The 14,463-nt window shown below is 51.5% G+C and overlaps 3 protein-coding genes across 3 annotated transcripts; 1 reads left to right on the top strand and 2 right to left on the bottom strand.

The window, feature by feature from the left end:
• Positions 1-55: 55 nt before the first annotated feature.
• LOC136186742 (laminin subunit gamma-1-like) lies at positions 56-2,429 on the bottom strand. The gene is made up of 4 exons (XM_065974205.1): positions 2,317-2,429; positions 2,076-2,162; positions 780-2,020; positions 56-724 (listed from the first exon to the last, which is right to left on the bottom strand). Exons 1-4 carry the CDS (start codon positions 2,411-2,413, stop codon positions 221-223), a joined length of 1,929 nt encoding a protein of 642 aa, XP_065830277.1. The 5' UTR covers positions 2,414-2,429; the 3' UTR covers positions 56-220.
• Positions 2,430-2,565: 136 nt separating this feature from the next.
• On the bottom strand, positions 2,566-12,438 carry LOC136186736 (laminin subunit alpha-like). The gene is made up of 16 exons (XM_065974196.1): positions 11,424-12,438; positions 11,178-11,366; positions 10,949-11,119; positions 9,962-10,885; positions 9,482-9,911; positions 7,780-9,422; positions 7,582-7,722; positions 7,309-7,525; positions 7,008-7,258; positions 6,657-6,950; positions 6,469-6,603; positions 5,630-6,406; positions 5,443-5,583; positions 4,919-5,395; positions 4,443-4,865; positions 2,566-4,386 (listed from the first exon to the last, which is right to left on the bottom strand). The coding sequence occupies exons 1-16, from the start codon at positions 12,298-12,300 to the stop codon at positions 2,660-2,662; spliced, it is 8,817 nt and encodes a 2,938-aa protein (XP_065830268.1). The 5' UTR covers positions 12,301-12,438; the 3' UTR covers positions 2,566-2,659.
• A 92-nt stretch (positions 12,439-12,530) lies between these two features.
• On the top strand, positions 12,531-13,511 carry LOC136185888 (F-box/SPRY domain-containing protein 1-like). The gene is made up of 3 exons (XM_065973098.1): positions 12,531-13,012; positions 13,058-13,115; positions 13,172-13,511. Exons 1-3 carry the CDS (start codon positions 12,531-12,533, stop codon positions 13,358-13,360), a joined length of 729 nt encoding a protein of 242 aa, XP_065829170.1. The 3' UTR covers positions 13,361-13,511.
• Positions 13,512-14,463: the final 952 nt, after the last annotated feature.

Here is a 14,463-nt window from a genome sequence, read left to right as displayed (position 1 = left end):
GATACGCCCGAACCCTCCAGAACAGGCACTGAACGGCACTGGCACCGTTCAAAGGTTTCGCATCATACATAATTCGACATTCTCGTGGCTTCGTGCAATTATTAATCAACAGACAGACAGAGAGAAAAAACAACGAACTGGTGCACACATAAAAATCCGCTCTAAACTCGCTTAGATAAGCTACAAACGAACAAAACGAAGGCAACGAGCAGGGTCAAAATTATGCTCCTACGAATACGCACCCTTGGGAGCCTGCTCCGACAATCAACTCCAGACTTTTGAGATCTTTATCCATTTCTTCAATCATGCGGTCGTTCTCCTGTAGCTCAACATCGAGTTCATCTCGTTGATTTTGTAGCATTAGAATCATGTTTGCAACGTCCAAGTCGTTGAAACGATCTTGGAACGCTTGCAGGTCACGTTCGAGTTGGGCCACTTCGTCAGGATCAAGTCGTCTGAGGTTAGTGATGCGGCGAACCAAATCGTCGATTCTTTCGCGAGTTATTTCTAATCTGTCTGTGCAATTTTTCTGCTCCTCAATGGCCTGGTCTACTTGATCCGCTTTCATGCTTGCATTTTTCTCAATCTCAGGACACTCATCTTTGAGACCCTGTGCTGTGGCATTCAACTGCATAGCCGTCTGCTTCTCGTTCTGTGCAGCGGTGACCAAATTCATTACTGTGGCTTTCAGCTCCTCAAGCTCCGCCGTACAATTTCTTATCTCCTGTTCAGAGAAAAATTCAAACAAGTTTGGTCTACACGTTGTCACAGCATCTTACCTCGAGCGCCATCTGCGCAACGTCAACAGCCTTGCAACTCACGTTCAACGCCATTTTCGCATCCATTAGAGCCTGCTGATGATCCTCCAGAATCTGACTCGCATTAGCAATCGTCTCATTCACCAGCTCCTCGATCATACCAATCTTTCCGAGCGCTTCCGTGGCACTCGCCTGACTCTCGTTGATGATGCGACTGAAGTTGACCAAAACGTTTAGCATGCGCTCGGCATCGACGATGACTTGATTGGCATCGTTCAGAGCACGCTGCGCTTTCTCCGAAGCATTCATCGCTCTCGCTTTAACGACTTGACTCTTTTCCATTGCAACGTCCACCTCGGCCTTCTTCGCGTTCGCCTCCATCATCGCCTGGTCAATGTCAGTCACAACGCCGGCAAAGCGATCGTTCAAATCCATCAGCATCTTCGTCAACTCGCTCGTGTCCATCTGAGCCGCGTACAATCGTCGGATCGCCGCTGAGAGACCGGAATCGGGTCTCGCCAACGCCGCGCGATCGTACAACGCCTTCGCTTTGTCGTGCACGGCCGACGCCTCCATTTCGGCGGCGACCACGTCCGCATTGACGTTCGCGAGATTGGCGCGTCGAGCGTCGATCGCCGTCATCAGATCGCCCAAACGCATTTCGTCGTAGCGCGCACGATTCAACGCCATCTCGGCCTTTCGCTTCGCTTCCATCGCGTTTTCGTACGCCATCGTCGCCGTGTCGTTGATCTGCGTCGCGACGTTCTCCTGGCGCATCGCTTCGGCCTCCGCCGCCGTCGCCACATTCGATATGTTTGTCGCTAGGTCTTTGACAGCGTCGCGCGCCGTTTCTGCGTCCGCGAGTCGATTAGTGGCCATCGTCAGTTTATCGTAGGCTTCCTGCAACTTCATCTTCGCTTCGGCGACGAGATCGTCGATCATTTGCGCTTTCGTCGCCGCGTGTTGAGCCGATTCGTTCGCCATGCCGAGGTAAGTTCTGATTTTATCCAGTTTCGTTTGAACTTCGTCGAGCGTCGTTTTCACGTCGTTCAATCGGTTCTTCAGGTCGGCGCTGAGGGCGTTTGCACGAACGACGTCCATGTCGAGCCAGTCGAGTTTGTCTTGAATGCGTTTGAGTTCGGATTCGAAAGTTCCGTTGGGAAGGCGCCCTTCGAACGCGTCGACGGCGTCTTTGAGTTCGTAAAAGCGTATCATTTCGTCCTGTAGGCCCTCTCGCACGTCCTTGTAGCATTCGAAACATTCTAAAAAGGGGGTTTCTTTTTGTTCTGAAGGGAAAAAATGCGAGGGGGGTGTTACCGCTGCATTCGGACGCGTTGTTCGACGTGCACGGGCAAAATCCTGTCGAGTCACATCCGTGAAGGTTCGCTTCGCCTCGACAATGACCTACGAACGAACGAAAGGCAGCCATAATTATCCACCCCTGCTTCCCCCTCGATGCGACAATGGTTTCGCTGTTTCTTTTCGGTCGCGTCAACGTCGAAAGGGCTCGAATGACAAAAGGAATGCCGTTCGCGCGATTCTTTTTCTCTCTACTCACCGAGTAAGACGACCAGAACGAGTCCGACGTACCAGACGAATGCCATAACGCTTCTTGCTCCAATGATCGGACTGATATTCTCGTGACGTGTGCGCATACCACGACGTTTCCGTAGATACATATGGCCTGCCCCCAACAGGGCGGAGGCCACCTATTTCCGGCGTGAACGAAGATCCGGCCCTTTTTGTTCCGCTATAGGCCAACGGATTTTATGCACGCTGTCTCTAAGTGCGTCATAAGGCAAAAAACTTAGTAGAAAAGAGATACCAATTTGTATGCAACGTCGCGTAATAACAAAAAAAAAACGGTACAAAAATACTAAAATTTAATTACCCGTGCACCATTAGACGCATGTAGCCGATAGCTCAGCACTAACTTCCTCGATTTCCCTTTCCAAAGAAGCTATTTGTGCATCGTTGACTGAAATGGCGGCTCTCTGCTCTGCGGCAACTTGCCGCAGCGACTCGATTTCCCGCGCTAGGTCAAGTTCGACCAGGCTGTCGGATAAATCGTCGACGGTCTGCCGTACGGACTGAACGGCGTTGTCATCCAAACGTTCGATGTTTTCCAAAGCCGACATCAATTCTTGAACCCGAACTCGAAGCGCGTTTGTGTCGTTTTCGCAAGCCAAAATGTCCGCCTCCACTTTCTCCGTCGACGCGACGTAACCATCGAGAACGGTACGATTCGCCGCGCAGCGAGCGACGAGCGACTCGGCCGTTTCGTTCGAAGCAATCGCATCGATTTTCGCTTGGTCGGCATCGGACTTCGCAATAGGTGCCGTCTTCAGAGGGTCCCTCGACTCCGACCGTACCGTCGTCACAGTATCGAACGCATCGTTGGACGCCATCTCCGCCTTTTGAGCCGACAATCTGGACGCCGCCGCGTCTTCCTGGGCCATTTGGTTGTCCTGCAAAATCTGCGTCGCCTGATCGGCAGCCGCTCTGCTGCTATTTCGGATTCCTTCCACCTGTTCCAAGGCTTTCGCTGCTGACGCCGAAGTAGTTGTGATTCGATCGTTGAAGTTTTTTAATATATCGAGCATATCGTTGGCGGCACTCAACGTCGCCGACGTCGAGCTGACGGCCGCTTCTCCCTTTGCCAAAGCGTCGTCGGCACGATTTTCGAAACCTTGCGACAGCGTCTCATCTCGAGCAACTTCTACTAAATTGCCGTCAACCCGATTTCTGTACGTTTCGCTGTCCTGCGCGACACTCGAATAGGTCGACGCTACGTTCTTCAATTTTTCATCGAGCGAAGCGAGCTTTTCGTTTGCGGCGGACAGTTCGTCGCCGAGTCGAGACAAGCCAAAATCTTCACGCGATTTCGACGACCGATTGCTAACGTCAGCCGCCGCGGCAACAGCATCTGACACACGGCTCTCGGCGATCGTCAAATTGCTTCCAATCGCGTCGACCGCCTCTCGACGATCATCTACCGAAGACGTCACATTGAACAAAGTCCTACCATCGATCGTCGCCTGCGATAAGGCATCCTCCGCGAAAACTCGAGCCGACGACGCAGCAGCGTCGGAGTTGAGCGACGAGTTGGTCAAAGCAGCGGCGACGGCAGTTTGATTTACGGCTAAATTCTCCGCCGACGCGGCGATGCTATTCGTACTCTGAGTAAGCGACAAAATCTCGGTGAGATCGGCTTCGGACGAAACGACGTCCGGCTGTATCGTTTGATCGATTGTCTCGTAAGAACTAGTCACGATTCTTTCCGTGCTTCGCGTGGTGTCGACTAAGCTGTCGGCCCTGACGATCAACGTGTTTGCAGTCGAGTCCAAGCTATTCATCGAAGTCTCCAGCGCCGACTCTTCGTTTTCTAGCGCCGTCAAATCCGCTTCGATATCGGCGATTTGACGACGAATGTCGGCGACGCTCGCTTCTCCCGCTTGCACGTCGACGTCGAGACGTCGCAAGCGCTCGTCGACGTCGGCAAGACGATCGGCGAACGATTCCGACGATCGCGTCGATTCGAAGAGATCGATTCGCGTCGTAACAGCGGCGAAACGACCGCGAAGATCGTCGATGGAAGCCTTCAAGTCGTCGTAGCACGAATCGCAGCCTAAAAAGTTCCCACATAGAGGTCGCAAAGAGACGAAAAATAGCGACTGAACTTACGAACACAATCCGTTCCATTTCCAGCGTAGTTTTCCGCACATCTGTCGCACAGGAGACCCGTCACTCCGGTGCGGCAAGGACACTGTCCGGCGTCGTCACACTGCGCCGACGTCGAACCGTCCGCATTACAATCGCAGCTACGACATCCGTCTAGTCCAAAATCGTAAAAGCCGACTGAGCAACGATCGCACGCCCGCCCGTCGACTCCCGCTTTGCAATCGCATTGGCCGTCGTCTTTATTACAGAGAGACAATGTCGATCCGGTCGTGTTGCACTGACACGCTAGACAGCCATTCGGATTGGTGACGTCGTAGAACTCGTCTGCACAGCGATCGCAAAGTGGCGGGAGCACGTTCGGACGGCATATGCACAGTCCGGTCGATTGGTCACAATCAAGAGTTCCTCGTGGATCGCAAGGACAAACTATAAATAATAAAAATAGTCTCATTGGAAGAACGTGTCTTATAGACTCTCACCGGTGCAATTTTGAGCCGTGGCGTTGCCGTAGAATCCGCTACGGCAGCGATCGCACAGATCGCCCGCTGTATCGTAAAGGCATTTCAAGCAGCGACCGGTCGTCGAGTCGCAGCTGTCTGGATCGGTGACGTTGATGTTGCCGCTACACGTGCAATCCGAACAGGCGACGCCGGCGTTTGGATCCCCAAAGAAGCCGGCACCGCAGTTCTCGCATTGATCGCCGACGTGACCGCTTGCACACGCGTCGCACTTCAATTGACCGCCGCCGTCGATGCCGCACGTCGGACTGAAACTCGTATTGACGGAATTTCCCGGGCACGAACAGGGAAGGCAATCGGACGGCGTGCCTTGAGTCGGATCGCCGTAGAATCCTGATTTACAGCGCTCGCATTGATCGCCTTCGGTCTCGTGCGTACAGTTGATGCACACGCCCGTGACGACGTCGCAATCCATTGCATGCCCATTGCAAACGCAAGCTACGACAGACATATCATACAAAGTCATAAAAGTGGTATTTACTCACGTTGACACCCGTCGGTTAGATTGAAGTAGAAATCACCGCACGAGTCGCATTTCAACCCCCGAGCGCCTTCCGTGCAGTTGCACTGACCCGTCGCGTCGTCGCACTCGGATCCAATAGATCCCGGTAAAAAGCAATCGCACTCTGCAAAAGATAAATAAAAAATCAAACTTCTACTCTTTCTCCTCACCTTGGCATCCCGAACGACTCATATTAAAATATCCCGACAAACACTGGTCGCATCGTCGTCCACCGACGCCCGGCCGACAATTACATTGACCCGAGAAAAGATCGCAGTCGGTCGCCACGGCACCAGTCGGATCGCAATCGCACGGCTCGCATCCCAGCGCCGAACCAAAGTTCCAATGATCGGCGTCGCAAGCGTCGCATCGTCTACCGACGACGTTCGGCAAACAGCCACACTGTCCCGTCGTCCCGTTGCACGCGGAACCGACAACGACGCCCGACGAATTGCACTCGCAAGCCGCGCAGTTTCTCGCGACGATCGCGTCGCCGTAGAAATCGGTCGCGCACACTTGGCAATTGTCGCCGTCCGTGTCGCCGACGCAATCGCGACAGACTCCCGTCGTCGTGTCGCAGAAATCGGTTACGTTGACGTCGACGTTGCCGTTGCAGTCGCACGATCGACAACCGACGCCGTTCCGCGGATCGCCGTAGAAGCCGTCGGCGCACGATTCACATTGGAGGCCGGCGTGAGATTTCGGACACGCCGTGCAGTTAATGGTTAGTCCGTCGTTGAGGAGACGGCACGTGCTGCTGAAGTTGGCCGGCGACGACGCTGACGGACAGAGACAGGGACGGCAGTCAGTTGGGGTCCCTCTGTCGGCGAAACCGTAGAATCCGTCGGAGCATTCTTCGCAGTGATCTCCGCGAGTGTTGTCCTGACAGTCGATGCACGTCCCGTCTCTATCGTCGCAAAACAACGTGTGATTATTGCAGTTGCACTCTGAAACGAAAAAATAAATAATGAAGAAGAAATAAGGCAGAGGAGCGATAGAGTCGTCTTGCCTATGCAACGCCTAGCCAAGTCAAAGTGTCCCCTAATGCACGCGTTGCACGTTCGGCCAGTCGTCGTTGAACTACAATTACATTGACCGTCGTCTTGATCACATACAGGCGATCCCGTTTGGAAACAGTTGCATGCTACAGACCAGAAAGCGCCTTATACAAGGAGATTGAAAGCGAAAGAAACGCACCTTTGCATCCATTGGCGTCGAAGCCGTAAAAACCGGGAGCACACGCGTCGCATAAGTGACCTTCGACGCCCGTCTTGCATTGACATGCTCCCGAGATTTGGTGGCAATCGTCGCTCAGAGAACCGTTGCTATTGCATTGACATTTCGTCGCGCAACTAGCGGTCAGATTGTAATAGCCGCTGTCGCATTGATCGCACTTGAGGCCGACGACATTGGGCATGCAAATGCATTTGCCCATTTCACCAGAGCAAGCGCCGATAAGATCAACGGATCCAAAAGAATTGCAGTTGCATTCTACAACACCCCAAAAAACAATCTAAAAATAAGTGAAAATGAAGCAGGTCTTCGCACCCGTGCAATTCCGTGCAAAAGCACTTCCATAGTAGCCAGGAGCGCATACGCTGCAGTCGGAATCGTCTGTATTGTAAAGACACTTGAGGCACTCCCCAGTCGTGTTATCACAATTTCCCGTCGCATTCAAATCAATGTTTCCCGAGCAAAGACAGCGTTTGCAACCGACGCCGGCTCCAGGGTTTCCAAAGAAGCCGTCCGCGCAAAACTCACACTGATCCCCACTGTGACCCTCAGAACAGTTGGTGCATCTAAAGCAAGAGAAATAAAACCGCGCGCACGTCAGTGAACGCACGCTTACCTCGGTCCCCCTGGCGTCAGCTCACACAAATTGCTAAACGAGTTACTGATACCAGGACAAGGACACACGCTGCAGTCGTTTGGTGTGCCCGCGGTCGCGTCGCCGTAATATCCAGACAGGCAAAATTCGCAATGATCACCGTACGTGTTGTCGGCACAACCCGTACAGAGTCCACTGACGACGTCGCACGTGGACGAATGATTGTTGCAATCGCACGCTGAAATGAAACGAATTTCGAGATGTAATTGATCAGAAAATCGGTATTTTCGTTACCTTGGCAACCGGCAGAAACGTTGAAATACCCTTCGCTACAGGCATTGCACTGTAAACCCATTGAGCCATCGGAGCAACTGCACTGGCCAGAGTTTTGGTCACATCGAATGCCAGTCGATGCCTGAGGATGACAATTGCACGCTGTAAAAGAAAAAAATCCGTGAGGAAAAGAATGACGCTATGATGAATCGTTCTAACCTGTGCAGCCGCTTGCGCCAAGACCAAAAAAGCCCTCCTGGCATCGATCGCATTTGTCGCCTTCGACGCCCATCTTGCACGAGCAAATGCCCGTGTTGACGTCGCACGCGGCGCTCTCTGACCCCAACGAATGACATTCGCACGCCGAGCATCCCGCGTCGGTAAAATTGAAATTATTCACGTTGCATTCGGTGCAATTAAAGCCGACAACATTGGGCTTGCAAATGCACTTGCCCGTCTCAATGCACTGACTCGTCACGGAACCAGTTGCATCGCAATTGCACAGCGTGCAATTCTTCGCCACCGCACTACCATAATAGTCGTTGCGACATCGTTCGCACTGATTCCCCGCCGTGTCGTAGAGACAGAGAAGACACTGACCGGTCGTACCGTCGCAGCTGTTCGGATCGCTAGCGTTGATATTCCCGTTGCACGAGCAGTTCGAACAGCCCAGCGGAGCTCCCACCGCTCCGTATGGATCGCCAAAATAGCCGGGCAAACATCGACCACAGTCGTCACCCGCGTGCCCGTCCGGACAATTGAGACACGTCACGACTCCGCTTCGCAGTTCGCACGAAGTCGTAAACTGTCCGTCGGACGACGTCAACGGACACGGGCAAGCGACACATTCGCCCGACGCGTTTCTATAGAAACCGACGGCGCAGACGTCGCACTGATCGCCGGCCGTGTTATCGCGACAATCGCACACGCCCGTCTGCCCGTCGCAGACGTCCGATCGATTATTGCACTGGCAGGGAACGCACGGGATGAACGAATCGCCGTCGCGAACGCTTCGCGTGTATCCGTCAGCGCAGCGTTCACACAGAGTCCCGGTGTACTCTGCCGGACAAATCGATCGTTCGACCCAATCGACGTCCGACGCGTTTGACTTGACGGATATCTGAAGCGATGCTTCGTCGAAGACGGTGCCGACGATCGGCGCGTACGACGCTCGCACGGTGATGCTCGTCAAGGAGACGAGAACGCGTTGGATGTCGAAAGGAAGCGCTCGACTCGATTGATTGCTTCCCGATAGCATTGACGTCCAGTTAACCGTATCGTCGAGACGAATCGCGTACGAATGACGAACGGTCGATGGCGTCGGAGATAGATTCGTCTCGATTCGATCGCCGTACGAATTCGTCAAAACGACGTCGGGACCGCCGTATATGTCGACGGATACGTTCGATTCGAGTCGCAAGCCCACGGTCAGCGTCTTGGCGTACGAACTCACGCGATTTCCGTAGAAAGACGAGGGCATTTTGAAGAGAAGCGTGACGTTTGGGTTGAACGAATTGCCGACAATTACTTCTCCGGGAGCGGGACGTTGCGTCACGAGCCCAAGATCGACGATTGTTCCGTCGTCGGCTCGCACGATTTCGTACACGGCTTGGCCGCTGAAGTCGAAGTCAACGTCAACTTGATCGCTCGTGTAGTCGGGCGACGGCGAGCAGTCCAACGCGTGACCGTAGCCAAAGCACGGCTGACAGCCGAGCGGATTTGACGATTCCAAATTGAAATACGTCATTTTGCATACGTCGCATTTGATCGTCGTCTCGACGTCGACGTTTTGCTTGCAAGAGCAGACTCCCGTCGACGAGCAATCGGAGCTAAGGGAGCCGGCTACATTGCAGTCACAGCTCCTAGAAAAAAAAGAGGACCTCGTTCTATGATTATAATAATTAGTATTTTTATCACGCACGTGCAGCCAGATGTGGAGAAGTTGTAGAAGCCGCTCGCGCAGTGCGTGCACTTGATTCCGTCGACGCCGAACTTGCAGTCACACTGGCCAGCGTTGTCGCACTGCGTCGACGTCGAGCCGGTGACGTTGCAGTGGCAAGGCTGGCATCCAGTCGGCGTATTAAAACCAAAATAATCATCCACGCAATGATCGCATTGCTGCCCTTGGACGAGATCGATACACGAACAGTTACCGGATTCCACGTCACAGACGTCGCTTTGCGAGCCAGCCGTCTTGCAAGCGCAAGCTAGGCATCCGACGGAAGAGAGGGAATGATAGGCGGGTAGACACGAGTCGCAAGTACGTCCAAAGACGAATGATTGACACGAACATTGGCCTGTGTACGAATTGCACGTGTTTCCCGTCGATCCAACCGAATTGCAGTTACAATCTAAAAGATCACCAAAATGTAGCGGCTCTCGCAGACCAGAAAAGACTTACCTAGTGATTTTCCATATAATTCGGCAGAGATGCCCGAAACTATTGTTCTGCATATGGGATCCTCGCTCATTCCTCCTTCGACCGTGAGTCTCGCTGTCTGGCAGTCGGCAGAGACGAACATCGCGTTGGCAATCGAATCTTGCGCAAAATAGTCAAAATTATTCACGTCAACGACGGGGAGAACGTGAAGCGAATCAACAAAGAACGTAGCGTCTGGTTGACCACTTCCCGAGCGAAGAAACGCAATTCCAACAGTATAATTGACGCCAGCACGAAGACAACTGACAAAGGGAACGACAAGGGCAATCCCTTCGCCAGTTGAAAGATCCTCTAGCATCGCCACGGACGTTCGATTTTCTTCAGAACAAACCGGCAACGATCCCATTCCACTTCCACCGGAGGGAACGATGGAGACTCGCGCAGAACTCCACGGCATCGAATCGTTATACGTGTACCGAATGACGAGCTGATATTCTACGCCTTTGGGCACAGTCACTGACGAGAAGATGACCGAGTCGTTGACTTTCGCTGCCGCGTAGCCGGTGCCAGTGAAAATCGTTCCAGCGCCTCGACTAAATGAAACCGGCGTTGCCGAGCCGTCGTTGGACGATTCGGCTTCGTAGAGATTATAGTCCAAAGGCGGTAAGAAGGTATTGGCGATCGGTTCGGAGCAGTCGCGTCCCGCTACGCCGTCGCGGCACGAACACTGACCCGTCGTTTTATCGCAGATATGATCGAGAGAACCGCCTCCGTTGCAGTCGCAAGGTGTGCAGCCGTCAGCGTTGTTTTGGGTCATGTTGTAGTAGCCGTCTTTGCACGAGTCGCAAGTGCGTTCTTCGACGTTTGTCTTGCACTCGCATTGGCCCGTCGTCGTGTCGCATGCTAAGTTGCCGTTCACGGTTCCAGCCAAATTACAGCCGCAGTCTGCGTAAATGAAAATAATAGTTTTTTAATACTAATGACGTCCCCCCTTTTCTTTTTTCTTACCTGAACAGCCATCTGGGTTGGATTGTGTTAGATTCCAGAAACCGATTTTGCATTCATCGCAGCGTCGACCCATGACATTCGTTTTGCACAAGCAGTTGCCTAGGCTGTCATTCAACTCTTTCTCGCAATCCAACTCGCCTCCTTCGACACCAGCAAGAAAACAATCGCACTCTAATTAATAATTACCTCCTGATGAGACTATAAACGCAAAATCATATTTATGACGTACCGAGACAGAGATTAGGATGCGTCAGCGGCAGCGAGCTGTTTGGGTAATACATAGGTGCACAGTGATTGCACTGATTTCCTGCTGTATTGTGCTGGCAATTGGTACAGACGCCCCCATCCTTATTCCCATTCATCTCATACAGGGTCTGGTTGAATTGACATGCACTGCTATGCTCATGACAACTACAAGCTACATATAGAAGAAACGACGTAAGCAGATGCACGTACAAATGCGTGTGTAACGTACCTTCGCACTCGCTTCCCTGTTCATATGGCTTGTTATTGTAGAACGGCAAGCACGCTTCACAGTCGATTCCCTGGGTGTTATGCTGACAATCACAGTATCGTTGCCCAGTTATTGCATTTTGAAGACATTTGTCAGCGTGGCCGTTGCACTTGCATGAAGCCAAGACTTCGAGCGTTTCAATTGCGTAGTAGATGTCTCTGTTGTCAGAAGAGTTTGTTTGGACAGCTCGGAAATGAAGTTGGAGTGTAGTTGCCGTTATCCAAGCTTCTCTGCCAGATCCACTCGGACGACCTTCCAAAGGTCGAAACTCAATCACCGGGCTAGTCGAATCGCTTAAATCGTCACAAATTGAAGTCGTGACGTCAAAAATGACTTGATCAGGCGCCACGCCATACGTATCCCGACACGAATAGGAATAGAATTGATACGTCTCTAACGTTGCTTCAAAGTCTGGCGATTTGAGCAGGGAAAACGATTCCGGAAGATATCCCCGAAAATATATAGCAATGTAATCGATCTCGTACGTTTTGTTCCCCGGAAACTCGTACTCAATCTCAACGATTTCGTCGCCGTTCTTCGACTGCCACCAAGTCGTCGAATCCCTGAAATCGAGCATATGGGCGGGCGGATGCCGATTGGTCGCGTCGCAGACGTTATTGCAGTCTCTTGTCGACGTGAGGGGATCGGTGTAGCAAAAATTGCTCGAGGGCGATCCGCATGTGCTGCTCGCTGTTATCGTTCCCGTGTTGAGGAGTTCTCCGAAAGAAGGACATATCGCTGATCCGCTGCGACCGTCGGCGCAAATTTGAGCCAGTCGAGATGGGACGCAGACGACGAGCATGAGCGCCGTCAGGATCCGCCTCCTAATTCCTTGCATCGTTCTCGCGCGCCTTCGCTGGAGCGCTCTGTCGTCAAAAAGCTCGCTTCGATAATAGAAACCTAGTTGCTGACCCGTCGCTCTCGACTACTTCGAAGAACGACGAAGAGTCTCTCTGCGGGAAAAGAACTTGGGGGCCGCGCCGTCACGCCTGCGCAAGGAACGTAGCGAGAGCACGCGAGACCCCGTGAGATCACGTGCGCTCGTCGTCCACAGAGCGCTTCTAAAATATGGCAGATCAAATCAGTGAAGACACTCTTTTCGAGCTCTTCCTCTACCTCGATCTCGCCGATCTCGCCGTCTGTAGTCGCGTGTGCCGTCGATGGCACGCTTTGCTAAGCAACGGGAATTCCTCCATATGGGAAAACCAATTCTGCATGCTCGTACCCGAAACGATGCAGAAGAGCAAGCCACTAGAAGAGCTTCCGAGCTACCAGGCGAAGGTGCAAGCCTACTTCTACGCTTGGAATCCGAACGATTGCTCGAAGAAAGTATCAATCAAAAACGACGGCTTCACGTTCTATCGTCGTCCCGTAGGCCAACTAACGACGGAGGGAGCACGCACGCGCAAAGGCTTCACGTCGGGACGCCACTGCTGGGAGGTGTGGTGGGAAAAGCCGTTCGGATCGCACGAAGCCGTCGGCGTCGCGACGCGAGAAGCGCCGATCTATCACGTCGCCAGCATCTGCCTCGTGGGCATGAATCGCTACTCGTGAGGCTGGGATTTGTCCGATAATAAATTGTGGCACGGCAGCAGGATGGTCGGCAGCTATCCGCGCAATTTGGCCATCACGTGTCAGGTGACAGGAAACGCGGTGCAAAAAAGTCCTCATGTCAATCAGTCGGGTTCTTCTCTGTTGGGTTCTTCTAGAAAGGAGAACGAGTGCGTGCCGTATTGGACATGGATAGGGGGACGTTGTCGTTTGAAAAAGGAGATCAATTTCTTGGCGTTGCTTTTGCGGACTTGCCAACAGATACGCCGCTTTATCCCATCGTCTCAACCGCGTACGCCGAAACAGAAGTCTGCTTGATATATAAAGGATACCCCCTCGACGGGTAGTTCTTGAAAGATCTACAGTATATGGCTAAAGAAACAAGTTTTAGTTTGGAAAAATGTCTCGGTTTGTATTGCATGAAATTGCAGGTGTAACAGTAAAATATAAAGCAGAGTGCAACGTGAAGGAAAAAAGAGAAGGGTACTTGATGGTGATGATGATGAATACTATCATCGATGATCAAGTATTCTTCTCTTCCTCAATCATACAGAATAATTACAAGGGACTGGCCAACTCTTCTCTCCTGTAATAAATTACAGAAAAAATACAAGAGAGTGGCCAACTGTTCTCTCCTGTAATAAATTACAGTGAAATTACAAGGGACTGTCCAACAGTTCTTTCCTGTAATAAATTCCAGAAAAATTACAAGGGACTGGCCAACTGTTCTCTCCTCTAATAAATTACAGGAAAATTACAAGGGACTGGCCAACTGTTCACTAGTGTAATAAATTACAGTGAAATTACAAGGGACTGGCCAACTGTTCTCTCGTGTAATAAATTACAGTGAAATTACAAGGGACTGGCCAACTGTTCTCTCCTGTAATAAATTACAGTGAAATTACAAGGGACTGGCCAACTGTTCTCTCCTGTAATAAATTAGAGGAAATTACAAGGGACTGGCCAACTGTTCTCTCCTGTAATAAATTACACTGAAATTACAAGGGACTGGCCAACTGTTCTTTTCTGTAATACAATACAGGAAAATTACAAGGGACTGGCCGACTGTTCTCTCCTGTAATAAATTACAGTGAAATTACAAGGGAATGGCCAAATGTTCTCACCTGTAATAAATTAAAGAAAAATTACAAGGGACTGGCCAACTGTTCACTAGTGTAATAAATTACAGTGAAATTACAAGGGACTGGCCAACTGTTCTCTCCTATAATAAATTACAGAAAAATTACAAGGGACTGGCCAATTGTTCTTTCCTGTAATAATTTACAGAAAAATTACAAGAGACTGGCCAACTGTTCTCTCCTGTAATAAATTACAGTGAAATTACAAGGGAATGGCCAAATGTTCTCACCTGTAATAAATTACAGGAAAATTACAAGGGACTGGCCAACTGTTCACTAGTGTAATAAATTACAGTGAAATTACAAGGGAC

This window comes from Oscarella lobularis, chromosome 4 (genome assembly GCF_947507565.1).
Source record: "Oscarella lobularis chromosome 4, ooOscLobu1.1, whole genome shotgun sequence".
Classification (NCBI taxonomy): Eukaryota; Metazoa; Porifera; class Homoscleromorpha; order Homosclerophorida; family Oscarellidae; genus Oscarella; species Oscarella lobularis.
The sequence above is the reverse complement of the archived record's forward strand: the minus strand, read 5'-3'. Positions and strand labels throughout refer to the sequence as shown.